The following is a 20661-nucleotide window of genomic DNA, read 5'->3' on the forward strand; positions in this document are numbered from 1 at the left end:
TACACACAAAAATATGTATATATTTTAACAGCGGTTTTAATCAACATATAAATTTGATAACGTACGTAAAGCTATATATACATTTTTTAAAACAAAATCACCAATAATTTATACTTATGTTAACAAGCGACTGGTAAATTCTAAAGTCATGGCCAATGGCAATCTTGTTTTTTTTTGCTAATTCACTGTGACGGGTTTGTGATTAATAAATTGTTATCTATTCGAATTCCACGCTATTGATCCATTTACTGCTATCAATATCTTCATCGATTTGAACATTATGCAAGCGGCTCAGGTCAAACATTTCCTTCATTTGGTGGGCAATCTCACGATCGACTATTTCACCTCCTTGTGACATAGCCTCCTGTATGATTTCGTCCTCCGTTTTCTGGAGGGCTATCAATTCAGCGATCGTCAATTTTGGAGGCTCGACTAGCATCATTAAGAATGATGCTGAAATGCTAAGCGAATACGGCAAAAAGCGAATGTACTCCTTCAGCAAATTCTCGCGACTGCAAGAAAACATAGATTTGTAAGTCCAATCAAGCTATTAACAATATAATCATACCTCAAAAATTCCGGAAGTTTACCATCTGAGTGCTTTGTGTAACTCTCAAAGAGCGCAGTGCAATAATCATCGAAAATGCTGTCGAAATGCTTATGACGCACATCCGCGAGCACAGAGTTGGCCAGGAATGTTGAGAGGTCGATCATGGGCGAGGACAAACGCATTGTCTGATAGTCAAACATCATTGTATCCAGGGGCGTGCCACTATTGTCCGAAGCGTACTTGTAGGCCACATTGTTTCTCAGGTAGTCCCCGTGGCAGAGGATAGAAAGTGGCTCCTTAGGCGCCGCCACTCGCTGACGTCCGTAGCCCACAGAGTCCCACACAGTTTGTTGAAACTTTTTGATAAATTCCTTGTCCACTTCTGGATGGTAAATGGTCGTCGCCTTGGCAACACGTTTCAGTCCAGTTTTTCCTACTAAAGCATATTCGGGATTGATAACATCGTTGGCATATCGAGATTCCCGAAATTGGCGAGTTAGCTGCTCGAAGCGGTCCTTCTGATTGTGCTTCATGGCATAGCCAAAGCCATGAAATCTGCCCAAGTACTTGACTGGAAGAATGATATTCCTTAGTAAATTACGTAGTTTACTTTGATGTCTGACTCACCTGCAATACGCGTGTGCTCCAGACTGAGGCCATATCTGTCCTTTGTCACACTCCAGCCATCCGCTGAAAAGTCCCCCAGGATAAGCCATGCAGAGTTCGGTTTTATCTCGCTGTGATAATACTTGGGTGAAGCAAACTTGCCATTGCTCAGCTTTAGAATAAGAGGTAGTATCTCGGTATAGAAACTAACTTCGTTGTGGAATAGATCACCGAATTGTGCGTTGTCGTAAAATTCAGGCGGTACGTCTGGCGTTTTCTGTACATGGGGATGTGTTCATTAATTCATCAATTATAATAATTTGTTTGTACACTATTTAAATAGTATTGTATGCACACCTTAACAACAAACTTGCGCTGCTGCTCCTCACCGGCGTATTCAAAATTAACTGTTGCTCGATAGCATTGAGTCAACATAAACGCCTCTTCGGGTCCGATGACGGCGATTTTAATGTCCCCGACCTTGAATGTGCTCAGCTGTGACTCGCTGTAATTGTCCACTAGACGTCCGTTTTGTAGAATCTCAGGCAAGATTGAAGTGGTGAGCCACTCGACTTCTCTATCAACGTTCAGCGCCATTATCAGTGAGTATATTCGAGAACCGCTCAGCTTCGTGAATAGCGTACAACTAGTCGTTAGACGGCTGTGCAGTGCTCATTTTAAGCGACGATAGACGAACGTGAATATCTGTATATACATTTATATTTGTATAAACTAATCAGTGTGTGTTGGCTCGTGTGTGTATTGTTGATGTTTGTAATATTATTGTTTGGGCTTGTCGAAATGAATGCGAATTTAATCGCAAAATGTGAGGGTTCTTAATATTGAAAACAGTGTGCTCTCCACGATTAGATATGATCACATTTTTGTGGCGGCTTATTGCTGAGAGCGTCGAGTTATGAAATACAAAGCTGTGCAAGGCTAAAAGATATAATTACTTGACTAATGTTTAGTAAATAAGAGAACATTTTGTCCACTTTTAAATATGTACAATTTTATAAAACTTAACACATTCGTATAGTGCATGTTTTCATCAATCCAATCTCATATATTTTCTCGGTCCATCATTTCATCCCTCACCACGTTGTTTTGAAGCTTTTTCAACTCTTTCAATAAATCGTCGCGGCTGCAAGAATTTAGTTCCATATTAGTGTTCATAGATAAACTTTAAAGATATACAATTACTTGAAGTACGCTGGAAGTGAATTAATTCAATGTCTCCTATTGCCTTCAAATAAAATTCCTCAGAAATTAAAGATGGCAGTATGTGTAACTTAAATACATATGCTGAAGTGTTCTGATGGATTCCTTGCCACGCAGATCAGAATGTAAACAAGTGATGGAAGACAAATCTTATCCTGCTGCAGAGGGCAGGGTTAATTAATACTTTTTTGCTGCTGCATTACAGTGGAAGTTCCTTGAGCAAGATTATGGGATGGTGAACTTCAAAGCAATGCCGAGGGCGTATAAAGCGACTGTCAACGCGAAACAGGTCGAAGTTCTCAATAAACAATGTTAGCGGTACGATGCTGCTAGAGAATGGAACTGTTCTTTAGTTTTGCAGCGCTTCCCGATGATGGGAAGGACCAAAGGAAAATAAACTTTATCTTAATTAAAGTTGGCCAATGGCGATGGCTGCCAACACTGAACACTTTGTGGGCTTGCCAATTGGGGTACAAACCTACCTCAATTTGGTTCTTGGAATGAATCTAAACGACGCAGATGCCACTTGACCGTTATTCCAGTTTTCTAGGAGGCTTGTTGGCTGCCGATTCTTATGGAACTCATGTTGCACTCGACCCAATAATAATTCCTATCCGTGACCTTCAGGTGATTTGTGTATTTGATAAGAAGCTTTTAAAAGCGGTGGGATGCAACTAATTCTCTCAGGTCTCAACAAGAATTTGTTGTTCCATCAAATTACGTATGTAAAATAAATGCATACACCGTAAACGTATGTAAAATTAGGTTGCTGCCAGACTAGATATAGAAATAGCGTTGCCATATCGACTATGCGGATCACCAATGCAAATTTAATCCACATATGTACACACTTACAAATATATTTGTTTATTAAACGCAAATTTGGGTCAACATATCTAATTGATAACGTATTTATATATAAGCGAAGCACCGGTATACATATACAGATATATATTAAAAGTCATTGCCAATGGCAATCTATCTATCTAGATTTCATGAAATGTTATCTATTCAAATTCCACACTATTAATCCATTTACTGCTATCAATATCTTCGTCGATTTGAACATTGTGCAAGCGGCTAAGGTCAAACATTTCCTTCATTTGGTGGGCAATCTCACGATCGACTATTTCACCTCCTTGTGACATAGCCTCCTGTATGATTTCGTCCTCTGGTCTCTGGAGGGCAAGCATTTCCGCGAACATCAATGTTGGAGGCTCGACCAGCATCATTAGGAAAAATGCCGATATACTTAGTGAATACGGCAAAAAGCGAATGTACTCCTTCAAAAAATTCTCGCGACTGCAAGGAAACATAGTTTTGTAAGTCTAATTAAGCCATTAACATTATAATCATACTTCAAAAATTCCAGAAGTTTACCATCTGAGTGCTTTGTGTAACTCTCAAAGAGCGCAGTGCAATAATCATCGAAAATACTATCGAAATGTTTATGACGCACATCCGCGAGCACAGAGTTGGCCAGGAATGTTGAGAGGTCGATCATGGGCGAGGACAAACGCATTGTCTGATAGTCAAACATCATTGTATCCAGGGGCGTGCCACTATTGTCCGAAGCGTACTTGTAGGCCACATTGTTTCTCAGGTAGTCCCCGTGGCAGAGGATAGAAAGCGGTTCCTTAGGCGCCGCCACTCGCTGACGCCCGTAGCCCACAGAGTCCCACACAGTTTGTTGAAACTTTTTTACAAACTCTTTGTCCACTTCTGGATGGTAAGTGGTCGTTGCTTTGGCAACTCGTTTTAATGCAGTCTTTTCAAGTAATTCAAATTCGGGATTGACAACATCGTTGGCGTAACGAGATTCCCTAAATTGGCGAGTTAGCTGCTCGAAGCGGTCCTTCTGATTGTGCTTCATGGCATAGCCAAAGCCATGAAATCTGGCCAAGTACTTGACTGGAAGAATGATATTCCTTAGTAAATTACCTAGTTCACTTTGATCACTGGCTCACCTGCAATGCGCGTGTGCTCCAGACTGAGGCCATATCTGTCCTTTGTCACACTCCAGCCATCCGCTGAAAAGTCCCCCAGGATAAGCCATGCAGAGTTCGGTTTTATCTCGCTGTGATAATACTTGGGTGAAGCAAACTTGCCATTGCTCAGCTTTAGAATAAGAGGTAGTATCTCGGTATAGAAACTAACTTCGTTGTGGAATAGATCACCGAACTGTGCGTTGTCGTAAAATTCAGGCGGTACGTCTGGCGTTTTCTGTACATGCGGATGTGTTCATTAATTCATCAATTCAAATAATTTTGTGTACACTATTTAAATAGTATTGTATGCACACCTTAACAACAAACTTGCGCTGCTGCTCCTCACCGGCGTATTCAAAATTAACTGTTGCTCGATAGCATTGAGTCAACATAAACGCCTCTTCGGGTCCGATGACGGCGATTTTAATGTCCCCGAATGTGCTCAGCTGTGACTCGCTGTAATTGTCCACTAGACGTCCGTTTTGTAGAATCTCAGGCAAGATTGAAGTGGTGAGCCACTCGACTTCTCTGTCAACGTTCAGTGCCATTATCAGTGAGTATATTCGAGAACCGCTCAGCTTCGTGAATAGCGCACAACTAGTCGTTAGACGGCTGTGCAGTGCTCATTTTAAGCGACAATAGCGTAATATGTACGAGTATAAATGTATATTTGTATGCACTTATCAGCGTGTGGATACTCTTGTGAACATGTTTGATTTTTGTAATATTCGTTTGGTCTAGACCAAACAATTGCGAATTTAATGGAGTAATGTAAAGTTGCTTAATAACGAATAAAAACTCTCGATATGGTCAAATTTTTGTGGTAAAAAAGGCGGGTGATTTCTGAGACTGATAAGCACAAAGTTTTGCAAAGCTGACACACATAATTAGTTGAAAAGTGTAGAATAGATTAGAGAACATTTTGTTTTAATATATTTTTATTTAGCCAATTCTTAAGCTTATGCCATTCGATACAACTTAAGCACTTTCATATATCCAATTTGTTTCTTTTACAAATTTGAAAGCATCTTTAATCCAATCTGATGTATCAATATCCTCGTCAATTTGCACTTTGTGCAATTGGCTCAGCTCGTACAATTCCTTTATTTGATGGGCTATTTCCCGGTCCACCAGTGCACCGCCTTGCTTCAACGCTGTCTGAACAATTTCCAAATCCGAAAGCTCTGTGTTAAACATTTCCTCCGCCGAAACTGTTGGTGGATCAACCAGCGAGAAGAGGAAGTAGCACGTTATGTGCACAGCGTATGGCAAAATCCTGATGTACTCTTTCATCAAATCATCGCGACTGCAACAATTCAGTTCTTAATTAATGTGAATAGAATGATCTTAAAGATGTGTATTTACTTGAGGTACGCCGGAAGTGAAATACTTGAATGTTTCCTATAACTTTCAAAGAGCGCATTGCAATAATCATCAAAAAGACTATCAAAATTGTTGTAGCGCACTTCCGCCAGGAGTGAGAGTGCCAGGAACACGCAGAGATCAATCATGGGCGAGGACAAACGCAATGTCTGATAGTCAAACATCATTATCTCCAGGGGAGTGCTGCTATTGTCCGTAGCGTACTTGTAGGCCACATTGTTTCTCAGGTAGTCACCGTGGCAGATGACAGCGAGTGGCTCCCTGGGCGCCACACGCTGACGTCCATAGCCTATATAACTGTAAAGGAGTAGCTGAAACTTACTGACGAATTCCTTGTCCACTTGTGGTTGATATGTAGCTACTACCCGCTCCGCTCGCTTGAGGCTGGCCTTATGTTTTAGTTCCCATTCATGGTTCAGAGACTCTTTGGCATAACGTCCTTCCCTGAGCCTGCTCGTGAGCTCCTGGAAGCGCTCCTTATGGTTGTGCTTCATGGCATAGCCGAAGCCATGAAACTTGCCCAAGTACTTGACTGGCAGAAGAATAGTCTTTAGCAGACGACATAGTTTACTTTGATCTCTGACTCACCTGCAATGCGCGCATGCTCCAGACTCAGGCCAAATCTGTCCTTAGTCATTCTCCAGCCATCCTCCGCAAAGTCGCCCAGGATGAGCAGTGCGGAGTTCGGTTTGATTTCGCTGTAATAATACTTGGGAGCAGCAAACCTGCCATTGCTCAGCTTCTGAAGAAGTGGCAGTATCTCGACGTAGAAGCCCACTTCATTGCTAAATAGATCATCAAATTGCACCGAATCGTATACATCAGGCAATATCTTTGGTGTTTTCTGTAGATATCAATGTGAAACGTTGTCTATCATCACGTATTCTTTGGGCTCTTATGTATCTCTTTTATAATCACGATTAGGAGATTGCTTAAGTTATATCGTTATCACGTGGAAAGCTTGTCTATTATAAGTTTTGTGCATCTCATAAACATAATACAGACTTTTATTTTGACATTCTTATCTACTATTTGATAACTTTCTCATCCATGCTTACCTTAATAACCAGTCTCCTCTGCTGCTGTTGGCCGGCATATTGAAATTTGATGTGAGCCTTGTAGCATATGGTTAACATGTAGGCCTCATCGGCGCCGATTACATTGATTTCGATGCTCTCCACCTGGAAAGTTTTCGCCAGCGCCTCGCTGTAGTTCTCCAATAGTCGTCCACTACGCAGGATCTGCGGCAAGACGCTTGTCGTTAGCCATTTGGTTTCGTTCTCAAGATTTAGCGACATTTTAGATATAGAAGTAGATACAGCCACGGTAGAAGTTTCCGACTGACAAGAGCTGAGGCTCTTGTGTTTCTTATGTATGAGATTATTCGTGATATCTGTCTCTTATCTGAACAGATATCACTCGTGCAGGCACATAGACATCTTAACCTATTGAGGCCTGTCGTGCCTTTTGTTCCATTTCCTACAGGCAAACACATTACAGCTCAGAGTTGATGTGGAAAATCATTTTCAAATATCTTCGAGATAACTTGTAGTTCGCGGAGGTAGGGATGGATTTAAATGATGTCTTAACATTGAAGCCTACAATTTGGGCAGGGGAATACACGCTAGCTAATATCAAGTTTGATTTTACTATTTTGACTCAAGTTGCTTCGCTTTAAAATTCAAAATTTAAACGCTATTTCCGTGCAATACCCATTAACAGTATTAGACAACTGGCCATGTCGCACAAGTGGTATAGGCTCTCAATCTCAGGCTCGTTCGCTAATCCGCAGAACTATGTTAACATATTGTCGAGTGCCAGGTTGTCTTCTATCACGCCAACGCAAACGCCAAAATATATTCCGGTTACAGGCAGCGTCAGCGATCTGAGCTTGTCCACCTTGTCCCGCATGTCGCTTTTGGGCAAACTAAGTGCCAAAAAGTTGGTAAAAAAGCAAACCCCAAAAGTGCCAAGGACCAGGCAAAAAAGAAATGAATCTTGCGTAGCCCAGTGCCAGCAGGGTCAATGCACGGCAGAAGAATCCCAGCTGATAAGAAACTTCATCAGGGAGGTGCGCTATCGTGAGCTCAGGCAGTACTATGCCAAAATGATTGCCGCCGAGAGAAGCTGGCCGTCGTATATACCGATCAGTTGCATGTGTTCCGGCTGCGGATTACCCAAGTTTAAAGTTCCGGCCAAGGATATACGTCACAATGTCTATTGTTGTGGACCTGAAACTATGTGCTAAGCGCAGCATTGGCCTCAAGTTTCTCGCTGCTGCACTTACCTGCCAAAGATGCTTCTCTTGACTCACCCACTCACCGGCTAGGTATCTGTGTGTGTGTGTGTGTGTTTAAGAGCAGCACCTTTGGCATATAAGTTTCTTAGCCATTGTACCGGCTTCCATCTGTATATATATAACATTTGTTCAACTATAAAAAATCACATGTGCGTTTGAAATTGGAGCTTTGTGTGGCTTGTCAACTGGTGCTGGTATGTCAGTACAGTCAGAAACTGGATTCGTTTTAGTCAGCACATAGCTCGAACATCTCGCTCTCATATTCTCCTAGTTGACCAGTTCAAGCCGCCATACCATGTATTCAGAGCCGCAACAGAGTACGAAAAACACACAGACGGAGGCACAGCCGGCACCGCCCCCGATATGTGTGCCCCTGCTCATGGTCGATGAGGATGGCAGGAGGCGGTACTGTTACCATGGCGGCAAATGCCGTTGCGAAATGTGCGAGAGAATACGGCAAGCACAGCAGGAGGAACTGGACAGGAATCTTGATGCATTTATACCACATTACCGTCTCAAGCTGGAACCGGCCATACGTCAGGTGAAGCACAAGCAATATAAGCTGGAGGCTAGTTACGTTTCGCCGGAATATGGTCTGATGCTGCTCAAGGATCATTTGCAGATAGTCAAGGATATTCCAACCTATTACCTGCCGGACAAGTATTATCAGAAAGATGCTTGGCGCGTTATTGGTCCGCTGGACAAGGGCACGCAAACCGAAATACTGATTGGCAACTATGGTGTCGATGGTTGTCCGTGTCCCGAGAAGACCGTTTGCTGGGATATCTAGTCCTGTAAGAATCGCTAGGGGAATAAAGACTCGAGATGAGTTTGTATTAAGCGCAGTTTTGAATTGATTTTCGGGTTGGGCATCCGTTGACAGGGCACACAAATGTCTTGACAGCTGGGTGAGCTGTCGCCTCCAGTCGAGTCTCAGATCAAAGTGGCTTATTGAGCAACTGATTTAAACAGACTTTTTCGTAACAAAATTTTCGAATTTCCCACACAATGCTAAGACGTATAAAAAGCGTGAAGCTGCTGCAATCGCCATTCTCTCTCGCCAGCAGACACCGCCAAATCACTACCAAAATCGACGAGCACACCCACGTAACTGGCGCGAATGCGTTCATGGCCAAAGGAGATGTACGTACGGAGAATGTGAACGTGTTGCCCAAAACCAAGTACGGCGGCATCACGCATGTAACGCTCCTCTGTGGCGAAACCATAATTGGCAAGCAGGGCGCCAAGTACGTGAAATCGCTGCTGTCCAGCGCCCGGGTGCCGGTCGATGTGCAGCGCATCTTTGTCGATCAGGGCACAGAGTATTACAATTCGGTGTTGCGCAATCGCGCTGCCATCCATGTGGACATTGTGCACGATGCGGTTTCGAAAAAGAAATCGCTGAAGATCTGCAACGATCTCGATCTGCAGGTCTTTCTGACCAACCTGCGCAGTTTTCCGGGCTTCAACTGCCGCTTCCCCAATGTGAACATCCAGCTGATCGCGCAAAACAACATGGGCAACTATGCCGAGCTGGAGTATTCACCAGTGGAGGGTGTGGTCGAGGGACTGCGCGTTGTCACCAGCCGGGACATCAAGCGGTTTCTGCGTTACGCCTTCAAGGCTGTGATGGAAAAGAAGCGACAAAAGGTCACCCTTGTGCACAAGTCAACCGAGTGGCCAAAGACTGAGGGTATCATGCTGGATATTGCACACAACCTGCAGAAGAAGGAATTTCCCGACATAGAGCTGGAGCCGATGGAGCTGGACAAATGCGTTGCCCGTCTGATGCTCGATCCGGGGTACTTTGATGTGCTGGTCACCAGCGATCTGTACGGAACCTTTATGGCTACCATTTGTAGTGCCATCTGTGGTGGTGCGAATCTGTTTTCCTCGACTGAGATTGGGGAACATCATGCCGTGTTCAAGCCGCTGCAAACGAAACTCTCGCTGACCAACTACAAGGTGCTCAGTCCGTATGGAATTGTGTCCACCTGCGTGGATCTGATGCATCATCTGGGCCATGATGATTGCGCCAATGCGCTCTGGACCGAAATGATTCGCACCATGGAATCGGGCATCAAGACGGCCGACTTTAAGGGCACAGACCGTGACGAATATGTCATATGCAATATTATGAATCAGCTGCGTTGCAACATGTTCACCGAATTTCGCAAGAACGATTGAGGAAATCAACTTTGTATTAAATTCATTTTGATTGATTCGGATACATAAAATTAACAAAATACATTTATGGGAACGAAAAACGATCAAAAATTGCGTCTCAAATTATTGCCGAGCTGCGCTTGCGAAAGGGAATAAAAGAATATCTGTAGTTGATATTTTTCTCTCTTTGAGACGCACCTGCTGGTCCTCGGTGCGCAGGTTGCTTTCGCTCGTCTGCATCTTCCAGTCGTCGGTAAAGGTGACCAGCTCGACGACTCTCTTAAAGGACACACTCTTCTTGACCTTTGGATGTGCGTGCAGCGTCTTGCCCTTCTTTTTATTGGGGTACTTCATATAATCGTAGACGATCGGCTCCTTAATATCGATCTGGGATGGTGTCGGAACGGAGACTTCCTTCAATTTTGTCGATCCACTGATTTCAGATAGAATTGGCTTCTCTTGTGGCTTTTCGATAGTATCCATGTTGCTAAGAATTTTGTTAAAAATTACATAATACGTTTGCTTGTGGTGCTTAAACTTCGATTTGGAACGCCAAACTCTCTCGATTGGCTAAATACACAATATTTTCGGACTAATATTAAAACAAATATTTTTTCGGTAAAACTATTTTAATTTTATTTAATTTTGGGAAATTCTGTTAGTCAAGTTAGTTGAGTGAAAAATGAATGACTAATTTGCTAATTTAAGAAATTTACAGACAAACGGAAATGGAAGTGAAAACCTTAGGAAAAGTATGATGGAAATTGTGGAAACTCTGATGGAGTTGTCTTACGTGACATAGGGAAAGCAATTGTTTTTCATTTCAGCTGAATGGATTGAAGGACCTGAAATTGTCTATTCGAGGAAATTGGCCGAGAAGTAACCCAGCCAAGCGCTGTTAATCATATTATGATAAGAGCAAATATGTGAATGCAAAAGTACTGCCCGTAATAATAATAATGGGCTATTATGTGTTATGGCAGTGCAATAAACTTTACTCCAATTTGCACGTACAATTTCAATAAATTTATGCGCAACCATTGCCAGAGGCAACAACTGTAAACAACTACATAAATTCCATACCAAAAACTCACAGAAAGAGACTGGGCCAGAGGCTGCGACTGTAATAGAGACCGTAGAACAATTGCTCCAACTTGGTTAAGGCCCTGCACAGGAAGGGCAGGGCGGCAATAAAATGCTTGCTCGCCCGAAGTGTAGCATATTTGCAGGCGCCAGGCAGAGCACAGCGGGCGTTGGGGAGATAAATAAATAAATTGGTACATGTGTAAGCCCCAGTCGATACTTTATCATCATGCAAATGGCTCGGCTGTCGGGCAATGTTAATAAGTACAATAAACGGCTGAGCAAACAGCAAGAACAACAACCACAAGCCCGCAACACAATGTACATGGGCAAATCCTTGCCGTGGGCTAAGGCCTTGCCATGCCAAATTATGGCTCCTTTGGCCAGTGTCTTCTGGCCACATTTTAATCCCATGGCAGACACACACACACACTCACATTTGTAGTAATTTATTTATGTCTATGCCAAATTACATACAAAAAGTCACTTAAATTAGAATGTTAGACATTGCCCACCCCCCATCTGCGCTCCCCCTCAGTGCATCTGCCGTTGCAGCTGACATCTTGTCCGATTCCGAGTCCAAGTCCGAGTCCGAGTCCAGCGGCACTTGCTCTGGGTCATTGCTCGGCGAGAGTCAGCTCGTTGTTGTTGCTGTTGCCGCTGGCCAGCTTTGCTTTGGCCGTGCTGCACATCATCATGAAGGTGACCAGGGTCAGCTCCAGCATGCGGCACACACAATAGGCGACCACATCCACCAGATGCTCCACTACGCCCAAATACAGACACATTTTCAATTGCACTTGCACTTTGTGTTCGCTTTCTTTAGTTTATTTAACTCGTTTGGCTCTTGGTTTCTATCGCTTGGCGTGTTGCCTGGACAATGTTTATGTTGTCGCCTTTTCCAAATGACAACACTTCACATTTGCGGCACGGTTTTCAGTCCTGTTGCTGCTGCTGCTGCCCGAACTGTCCTCGTCTCGTATTTCTCTACAAAACAATTGCCGAGTGGGCGGCACAATCGACAGCTTCCCAGTGTCGGTGCATGCGCAGCACCAATATGCTCTCTCGAGCTGTTCCACCTCTTCCTGTAACCATACACTGGACAAGTTTTGAGCTTTCAGATTGTATTCCAATCAAAATCGGACGTGAATTAGCTATATGGCTAATAACATCATATTATGTTCTAAGGAAATAAAGATATAATTATAAATAATTTTTTATAAAATATACATATTCAGACCCGGGTAGATGTGCTGTCCATGTGACGCAGTCATCAACGAGGATCCGGGCTCAAGTCGCAGGCTTATGTACGAATGTAGCTTTGTCCTGGCCTCTATTTATTAAATATTAAATAGTATTTAAAGAAATGTTAAATTGCAAGCTTATACCTAAATCCGATATGGCTAATATTATTATTTGTTATACCCTGAACCCATTGAAAATTAATAAAAGGCTATCATATTTGGTGTGAATGTATGTAACAGGCAGAAAGAAGCATGTTCGACCCCTTTAAGTATATATATTCGTGATCAGCATCAATAGCCGAGTCGATCTAGCCATGTCTGTCTGTAAGAGCTAGAGACAGTAATAATCTTGAATTATTTTAATTTTATTATTCAGATTTGTAAGTTTTTATCATATTAAACGCTTTGTTTTCGTGCTGATCCAAGTAGAAGTTTCTCTTTGACTCAGCCTTTACTTGAGACTAGCACAACAATTGTCGCGTGCCAAGCGGTTCAAACAGTTCGACAAAAGGTAGCCCAAAGGTAGTCCTAAGGACATTTACTGCCACTCCACTCCACTCGACATGAGGGACAGCGCCAGAGCTGGGCTCGAGCCAGAGTTTGCTGTGGCCATATGGTGCCGGTTGCTGGAGTGCGGCTCGATGCAACATATGGTCAGTAGACGGGAGGCACTAAGAAATTCAACAGCGAGTTAATTGATGTGCCAGTCGGTAGCCAAGAGCTCATCCTCGCTCTCACCCTCACGCTCAGGCCTCTCGCTTGCTCGCGCTGTTGTGTGCTGTTGAGCGTGAAAGTCACAAATTATAGAAAAAGAGATCACATGCCATGATAGCGGCAATTTGGCAAGCTATGACGCGTGCCAGGGCCAAGGCGAGAGCGGCGCAGCATGAATGAGACAAAGGTCAAAGTAGTAGGCGGGAGCGAGCGAGCGAGTGAGCGAGCGAGCAAGAGGGAGAGCGACAGCGAGAGAGGGAGAGCGCATCTAACCCCTAACTGGCCGCCCCTGTTGACGATCCTTGATATGGTAATGATGAAGATCCTGGCTGAGGGGCAAGGGGTCATTTGCGGGCCACACTCATACAAACTTGGTCAGCGCGGCGGTAACAATATTTGTGCAACTAGACACCGTGGCCCGAAGGGTGGCTTTGCGGCTAGCTGCAGCATAATCATTTCGTCTCTGGCCAGCTCGTGCCGCTCGCGCGTCAGTTGCAGTTGCGGCACAACATTCGAGCCGTGCAGAGCTGAAAACGCCAAAGAAATGAGCCGCTACTACTCATCGGAGGAGGACAACAGCTCACAGTATCTGGGCAGTCCCAACTACAATCTAACGCTGATGTCCAGCGGCACGGCGGCACAGCAATACAGCCAGGTGGCGTACTTGTCGCCCGACTGGCAATTTCTGGATGCCACAGGCAGTGCCTTGGAGCAGCAGCAGCACCCGATTGCCAGCTATGATGAGGCACACACCATGCAGATGCACCACGCACCGCCGCAGGCCGAGAGCCAGCAGCCGCTGAAGAAGCGCAAAATGGGTCCGCGCAGATTGAGCGTACAGTCCACGCCTAGCTCGCTGGTGCTGAGCCCCACGGTGCAGAAGCGGAGGCGGCAGGCGGCCAATGCGCGCGAGCGGAAGCGCATGAATGGCCTGAACGAGGCATTCGACAGGCTGCGCGAGGTGGTGCCGGCGCCCTCCATTGACCAGAAGCTGTCCAAGTTCGAGACGCTGCAAATGGCCCAATCCTACATATTAGCGCTGTGCGATTTACTGGACAACAATGGCGAGGACGTGGATGCCGCCGCCTACACGATCTTTGGCGGTAGCGAAAGCAGTTTTGAGCTGGCATCTTAAATGATCAAAATATGAATATTATATATTATATAAAGAGCGTTAATTGGTTAAAATTGAATCTAAGATTTAAGGTTTGTGATTTTCTTCTAACTGTAGCATTATAATAAAACATATTGCATTAAATTAAGAACATAATTTAAAGAACTTCTAATTTACTAAAGGCTTATTGAAAAAACATGTTTTAACTGCTTTTGCATTGAGCCAAAATTCTTATTTTACAAATGTTTTAATCCTGATAGATTTAAAACTGAGGGACTAAAGTTTACAGACTATACCGATCCTGATGCTGATACTGATCAAAAGCATACATTATGGGCTTATATGGGATATATATGTTCTTAAGCTTATTTCGTGTCTCTTCTTAAAATCAGCAGCTTTCTGTGCATCATAAAAATCAATTAGCTGGGCTACGCTTGAATAGTTCCGCACACTGCTCATAAATTAATTACAAAAAACTTCATTGATAGGAAAACAATAAGTTCGGCAAACCCCTAACGAAACGACCTTACAGAGCGGTATTTATGGCAATACCGGAATGTTATCCGCATATCGCACTGAAGCGTAACGCCCCTTCAGGTAACCGGGGTGCTTTTTTCAAAGCTACTTTGGCATCCTTACGTACAATAAAATGCAGTTGAGGGTTTAGTTGGTGTAAGACATTTTATGGTGCTATGGATGGTATGGATGATGTGTGAAGAAACTGGAGCTATGGTTAGATTGGTTCGGTATAGGTAGTCAGTGACTAGGTGATTATTTCGGCATGGGCCGCCTTGCTTTTGGGTATCTTTCAACTACCCGATGTTGTCTCTCGTAATTGTCTACTTCAAAGTCCTTCACGCTGAGCGAATACTTCGATGGACGAAAGCCCGGAACCGGGGCATGCAACACAATTACGTCTCGTTTCGAAGCATTGAAATTTAATTTAAGAAACGGATTACTTGCAAAGCGCTCAGTAGGGTGTCTACCATTTCGACGTTCATTAAAGTTGTTTCGTACTGGATAGCATTTGTGAGGCCGTTCTTGAGATTCTGGAACTGGGTAAAATTCATCTTCCGTACTCGGCGCGTTATATGATATGTGATTGTTCAGTATGCCCATTGTCTTCTCTGCCAAAGTTGGCGGCACCCGGAATGAGCACAGTATAGCCAGACCTTCGCGTGTTTGCGATTTATTTACATGCTTCGGATTGACCTTTTTGTATACCTCATAGCCGCCATTCTGATGATTGCTGACATTAATGTGTATCTCATCCTGCATTTCGTACACGTACTGGCGTGCTTGGCCGCCGAGGGCCTGGAATTCTAGGTAATGCCACCGATCAGATTGCAAGAGTTTAATAATTTATGAACTTACTGTTTAGGCCGTCGTCGTCGAATTTGTTTTGACGCTTGCTGAGCAAACGTGGCTTAGCTCCCACGGGCGACTGTGACCTTTGTTTTAACTGTTCGCTCTTTGCCACAGGAGTTGCAGGACTTGCAGCCTTGGCAGTTTTGCTTTTATTGAATACGGGTGGCTTGCATGAGCAGATTTTTCCCATTTTTTTGGCTCCTTTTGCGGGCTTGGCCTTAGCTGACGGACCACTAGTTTCAGTTTCTTTTGAGATTGCATTTTTTTCTTCATTCGCTTTTTTCTCTCTTAGCTTTTCTGTTTCCAAGGAATCTTCAGAGCAATTGCATTTCTTTCGATTGATTCTATCAGTCAAGGTCATGTCAATGTCCGTCTCAACGGCCGCCTCGCAAAGACAAGGAGCCCTTATAGGTGCCTCTGGCTCTGGCGCTTCCTTTGCGCGCTCGAGCTTCTCTGCATCGTCTTCGCTTGTTGCGCACTCACAATCAAGCATTACCTCCTCCTCAATTTTTAAGTCTTCCTGATCGGTAAGGGGCTTTTCAGGTACAGTTTCTGGCTCGTTATTTTCAGGTGGATACTCTATATCTCGATTAACCGGATCTGGCTGATTTTCTGGACAAGCACAGTCCAACTGATCTTTATAGGGCTCTGTATTGCCGTCATAACGAGCTATCTGATTTTCTGGGCACGGACAGTCCAGTTCATTGTTATAGGTTTCCTCCTTAGGAGGAGCTACCTGATTTGCTGGATAAGGGCCTTCTAGTTCATCTTTATAGGGTTCCTCCTTAGAAGGAGCTGTCTGATTTTCTGGACAGGGGCAGCCTAGATCATTTTTATAGGGTTCCTTGTTACGATTTGCTGGACAGGTGCAGTCTAGATTACATTTAAATGGTTCCCTCTTGAGATTTGCCGGACACTGACAGTCTAGATCATCTTTATAGGGTTCCTTTTTATAAGGATCTATCTGATTTGCTGGACAGGGGCAGTCTAGATCATCTTTATAGGGTTCCTTTTTATAAGGATCTATCTGATTTGCTGGACAGGGGCAGTCTAGATCATCTTTATAGGGTTCCTTACTACGATTTGCTGCACAGGTGCAGTCTACATTACATTTAAAGGTTTGTTTCCTGCGGTTATATTGATCTGGCAGATTTGCTGGACAGATACAGGAATCATAGTGCTCTTGTTGATTTGCAGGTTCATTATTCTTATCTTTGTTAAAATCAGCGTCCGTCCTGTTGTTCTCCTGGTAGGTCTGATCCTTATCGCGGTTATACTCTTGTCTTTCTTGGTAGCCATCTTGACGGGCCTGGCTTGCTGGACAGATACAGTCATCATTTGTATCCTCTCTTCTTCCACGGGCATCCTGGATGTTCTGGTATTTAGGACAAATAGGACCCTTGTCGGGATCTCGTCCGTCGAAATTTGTATTGTTCTGGTAATTTGCAGGACATTCATTGTAATCCTGTTCAGATTGGTATTTTGATATAGGATCCTTACCACGATTATACTCATCGTCTCCTCTGGTCTGGTATTTATCTGGTACATATTCCTTATCGCGGCTGTTACTTTGCCTTCCTCCATAGTTTTCCTGTGGACATTCACAGTTCATATTGCGGTTAGGATTGTCGGTTGGTTTTTCGTAATCTTCCTGAATATTCTGATCTTTTAAAGACAAACGGTCCTTTTCACGATTATATTCATCGTCCGTAGTCCCTTCTCCGTAGTCATCCCTGTCGGTCTCGTAATTTGCGGGATACTCATTGTTTCTTTGACTGTTTCGTGTACTTCTACCCGATGCGCACGTTGCGTTACAACTATCTTTACAAAGATTATAAGGTTCGTACCGATTGTAGCCCTGTTCATCCATCCTAGATCGTTCTTGTTTTTCGACGCTTTGCCGATTTGATCTATATTTGGAGCTGTTTCGCGAAATATACCCTTCATTGGCCCGTTGAGATTGCCTTTGCGAAGGCTCCACCGGCTCGGTCTCGGGATAAAAGGACTGACTTTGACGCCTAGACATTTCTCCTTTATTGCGGCTTTGCCGATTTGATTGCTTTCGCGGAGACACTACCGGATCAGTCTCAGGATAATAGTCCTGACTATTATGTTTTGACCTATATGATTTTTCGCGGCTTTGTCGATTTGAATTATTTCTAGACTCATCGATTCGTTGAGATTGTCTTCTCGGAGGCTCCATCGGATCATTCACGTAGTCCTGGTCATCATTTCCGGATCTCTCCCCTTTATCGCGGCTTTGTCGATTTGATCTATTTTGAAAACCGTCTGGCGAAGTGTACCCTTCATCGCCCCGCTGAGATTGCCTTTGTGGAGGCTCCATCGGAACAGCATCTGAATAATAGTCCTGACTATTATGCCTTGATCTTTCTGTTTTATCGCGGCTTTGCCGATTTGATCTATTTTTAGAAACATCTGGCGAAGTGTACCCTTCATCGCGCCGTTGAGATTGCCTTCGCGAAGACTCTACCGGATTAGACTCGGGATAATAGTCTGGATTATCATTCCTAGATCTCTCTTGTTTTTCGAGACTTTGCCGATTTGATCTATTTTTAGAAACATCTGGCGAAGTGTACCCCTCATCGTCCCGTTGAGATTGCTTTCGCGGAGACATTATCGGATCAGTCTCGGGATAATAGGCCTGACTCTCACGCCTAGATCTATCTCCTTTATCGCGGCTTTGCCGATTTGATCTACTTTTAGAAACATCTGGCGAAGTGTACCCATCATCGCCCCGTTGAGATTGCCTTCGCGAAGACACTATCGGATCAGTCTCGGGATAATAGTCCTGATCGGGTTTACTCCTTGACATACTTCTTGGTGTTTGTAGTCTTGATTGTTTTCCCAGGATGTCTTCATCGGGTAGTTCTAGGTAATCTTGACCTCTTTCATCTTCACGACTTCGGCGCGTTGGTCTTTCGGAGCTCCCTCTAAAGTCATCACTTCTTTGCCAATTTCTGTTTTCTGGGCCCTCTCTAAGCCCATCGTCATCATAATCGTTCTGTCTTCCCGAAGGGCACATTATCATGTTCTCCTTGGGCGACTTACTTAATCTATTTCTGTTATTTGTACAGATCATCCTTTTGGGACTCCGCATTTGTTCGAACGATGGTCGATTGGACACCGCTCTAGACCCTGCTGCAGATGCAACCCTTGAAGTTCGCTTTGATTCAAGTCTAGACGATGCGATTGGTACATCCGTTCTTGTGTCTTCCATGTTGTAACACGTTCCATCAGTGCAAATAAGATCGCGGTCGTTTTCCTCATACACCCTGCTACTCCTAACGGGACAGCTATGATCATCGCACGACTTTCGAGGGGGTGAGGTTGGCACATACATTTCAGATTCTGGCTCTAGGTCTGATAATATTGGCTCCGGTGCCGGTCTCGTAGTGGAGGCATTTGGGCAACAGGTGCAAACTCCTTCACCTTGATAAGTTGGCTGTGCGCTCAATTGCTGAATAAATGGAAATGTGGCGGGGGCGTTAAAACTGTTATTCCTTGAATATTTGTAGTTTTGATTCTTAACGTCGTTTGAATTGCGACCAACATCTCGTGAGCTTCTACCACAGCGATAGTCCTTCTCCCTGCCATCACTCATTCTATGATGCAGTTTTTGGTTTCTAAAATAATTATTTCTCTGCCAGTCATCCGTATCGTAATATGTGTCAGTGCCATGTGAGTGCCTTGTCTTGTTTCTGTATCTTCCAGTCAAAATCTTTTTTCTGGGAGGACCGCAAGCTTTGGCCCCATTCGAATCGACATATAAATTGTTATCGTCATCTAACGTACTTGGAGTGGCACCCATTTCTGGCCTATATGCAGCCGGACTTTGATCATAGCTACGTCTATCAATTCCACTGCTGACACTATAGTTGCTGTTGCGGCATTGGTCTTTCTGATAGGGTGACTTCCACTGTCTCCCAACATAATCGTCATCTTCATGGTCGTGATAAGAATTTGATGTGGAGATCCATCCATCGTTACCAGAAGCTACTCGGTTTGGAAGCTGATTAGTTCGTATATCATGTGGAGGCAAAGGCAGTTGTAAGGATTGCTTTTTGTCTTGGGAGACAAGCGATTGCAGCACAGAGCTTGTAATGCCATCTTCATTCGATGCGGAAGTGATCTGAAAATCAACCTTTTCGCTGCGGATACTGTTCTCGCTGCTGCTCAGCAGAAATGCATCCCCAACGAGGCAGTTGATTTGGTCGCTGCTGACCTGAGTCTTTGACTGTAATGCAGATATATTATATTTTTGTAAATCTTCTTGGGCGCCTATGCAATTATATTACATACCTCCATGGCTTTAACACTAACACTGTGCTCCATTGCTTCTTTCAAAAACTCCAAATCTGCAAAGAAAGATTGTCGAGGGACATAGTGGTATCCTCCTAGTTTGCTACGTTTAATGGCTAATAGTTCTGTAGCATAATAATAACGAAGCGATAAAATCTGCAATTTGATCTGATCCACGGTTAGCTTGTTCTTAAAAAATTGTGATATTCTTAACCAGGCTCTCTCCTTCAACGCCAAATTCTTAAATCCCGATGATTTTGGATTCCAAAGACAATCATTGGCGCGATAAAGACGAATAAGTTTGTATGTGCCATTTATGTCGCTTTTACGCTTTCGATTGGAGCCCATGTTTCTGCCAAATAAGAACTTCGTAAACTAACCAACCTTTACCAGCAATCTACCATAACATAGTGCCTTCTTAGGCTATGGGTACTGGTCTATTACGTATTGTACAATTTCAAATTAATTTTGTATGCTAAATGTAAAATGTTGTTAACGCTTCAAAAACAAATATATGTATGTGGAAAATAAACGAAATTTTGGCAATTAATTCAAAATCGAGTGTTGGAAAAGTTCTGAAAACCAGCCGATAACGATACTTGCCG

The 20661-nt window shown here is 43.7% G+C and overlaps 10 protein-coding genes across 15 annotated transcripts; 4 read left to right on the forward strand and 6 right to left on the reverse strand.

Annotated features, from left to right (window-relative positions):
* Nucleotides 1-43: 43 nt before the first annotated feature.
* Nucleotides 44-1797, reverse strand: LOC115761425. Its single transcript, XM_030703189.1, has 4 exons — nt 1514-1797; nt 1178-1433; nt 569-1121; nt 44-512 (listed from the first exon to the last, which is right to left on the reverse strand). The coding sequence occupies exons 1-4, from the start codon at nt 1751-1753 to the stop codon at nt 218-220; spliced, it is 1344 nt and encodes a 447-aa protein (XP_030559049.1). The 5' UTR covers nt 1754-1797; the 3' UTR covers nt 44-217.
* Nucleotides 1798-3247: 1450 nt separating this feature from the next.
* On the reverse strand, nt 3248-4940 carry LOC115761432. Its single transcript, XM_030703202.1, has 4 exons — nt 4680-4940; nt 4345-4600; nt 3736-4288; nt 3248-3679 (listed from the first exon to the last, which is right to left on the reverse strand). Exons 1-4 carry the CDS (start codon nt 4911-4913, stop codon nt 3385-3387), a joined length of 1338 nt encoding a protein of 445 aa, XP_030559062.1. The 5' UTR covers nt 4914-4940; the 3' UTR covers nt 3248-3384.
* A 345-nt stretch (nt 4941-5285) lies between these two features.
* Nucleotides 5286-7066, reverse strand: LOC115766562. 2 transcript variants are annotated; one of them, XM_030710574.1, is made up of 4 exons: nt 6807-7066; nt 6337-6592; nt 5731-6280; nt 5286-5671 (listed from the first exon to the last, which is right to left on the reverse strand). In XM_030710574.1, exons 1-4 carry the CDS (start codon nt 7044-7046, stop codon nt 5344-5346), a joined length of 1374 nt encoding a protein of 457 aa, XP_030566434.1. In that variant the 5' UTR covers nt 7047-7066; the 3' UTR covers nt 5286-5343. The 2 variants fall into 2 exon arrangements, with proteins under 2 accessions (XP_030566434.1, XP_030566481.1); XM_030710621.1 differs by having other exon boundaries at nt 5596-5687.
* A 409-nt stretch (nt 7067-7475) lies between these two features.
* On the forward strand, nt 7476-8010 carry LOC115766786. Its single transcript, XM_030710838.1, has one exon. It carries the CDS (start codon nt 7487-7489, stop codon nt 7994-7996), a length of 510 nt encoding a protein of 169 aa, XP_030566698.1. The 5' UTR covers nt 7476-7486; the 3' UTR covers nt 7997-8010.
* A 318-nt stretch (nt 8011-8328) lies between these two features.
* Nucleotides 8329-8892, forward strand: LOC115766860. Its single transcript, XM_030710960.1, has one exon. The coding sequence runs from the start codon at nt 8343-8345 to the stop codon at nt 8835-8837; it is 495 nt and encodes a 164-aa protein (XP_030566820.1). The 5' UTR covers nt 8329-8342; the 3' UTR covers nt 8838-8892.
* A 74-nt stretch (nt 8893-8966) lies between these two features.
* LOC115766729 (isocitrate dehydrogenase [NAD] subunit 1, mitochondrial) lies at nt 8967-10250 on the forward strand. Its single transcript, XM_030710728.1, has one exon. The coding sequence runs from the start codon at nt 9056-9058 to the stop codon at nt 10232-10234; it is 1179 nt and encodes a 392-aa protein (XP_030566588.1). The 5' UTR covers nt 8967-9055; the 3' UTR covers nt 10235-10250.
* On the reverse strand, nt 10251-10854 carry LOC115766949. Its single transcript, XM_030711075.1, has 2 exons — nt 10412-10854; nt 10251-10347 (listed from the first exon to the last, which is right to left on the reverse strand). Exons 1-2 carry the CDS (start codon nt 10694-10696, stop codon nt 10318-10320), a joined length of 315 nt encoding a protein of 104 aa, XP_030566935.1. The 5' UTR covers nt 10697-10854; the 3' UTR covers nt 10251-10317.
* Nucleotides 10855-11776: 922 nt separating this feature from the next.
* Nucleotides 11777-12248, reverse strand: LOC115761877. The gene has a single exon (XM_030703882.1). The coding sequence runs from the start codon at nt 12082-12084 to the stop codon at nt 11914-11916; it is 171 nt and encodes a 56-aa protein (XP_030559742.1). The 5' UTR covers nt 12085-12248; the 3' UTR covers nt 11777-11913.
* A 721-nt stretch (nt 12249-12969) lies between these two features.
* LOC115759361 (T-cell acute lymphocytic leukemia protein 1) lies at nt 12970-14396 on the forward strand. The gene has a single exon (XM_030700284.1). The coding sequence runs from the start codon at nt 13427-13429 to the stop codon at nt 14387-14389; it is 963 nt and encodes a 320-aa protein (XP_030556144.1). The 5' UTR covers nt 12970-13426; the 3' UTR covers nt 14390-14396.
* A 627-nt stretch (nt 14397-15023) lies between these two features.
* LOC115770977 lies at nt 15024-20564 on the reverse strand. 5 transcript variants are annotated; one of them, XM_030716456.1, is made up of 4 exons: nt 20057-20563; nt 16796-19991; nt 15743-16732; nt 15024-15690 (listed from the first exon to the last, which is right to left on the reverse strand). In XM_030716456.1, exons 1-4 carry the CDS (start codon nt 20402-20404, stop codon nt 15140-15142), a joined length of 5085 nt encoding a protein of 1694 aa, XP_030572316.1. In that variant the 5' UTR covers nt 20405-20563; the 3' UTR covers nt 15024-15139. The 5 variants fall into 5 exon arrangements, with proteins under 5 accessions (XP_030572316.1, XP_030572307.1, XP_030572344.1 ...); XM_030716447.1 differs by having other exon boundaries at nt 15743-19991; XM_030716484.1 differs by lacking the exon at nt 20057-20563 and having other exon boundaries at nt 15026-15690; nt 15743-17171; nt 17237-17406.
* Between the last annotated feature and the right edge of the window lie 97 nt (nt 20565-20661).

Source organism: Drosophila novamexicana, unplaced genomic scaffold (genome assembly GCF_003285875.2).
Source record: "Drosophila novamexicana strain 15010-1031.04,08,12 unplaced genomic scaffold, DnovRS2.1 tig00000008-arrow-pilon, whole genome shotgun sequence".
NCBI lineage: Eukaryota > Metazoa > Arthropoda > Insecta > Diptera > Drosophilidae > Drosophila > Drosophila novamexicana.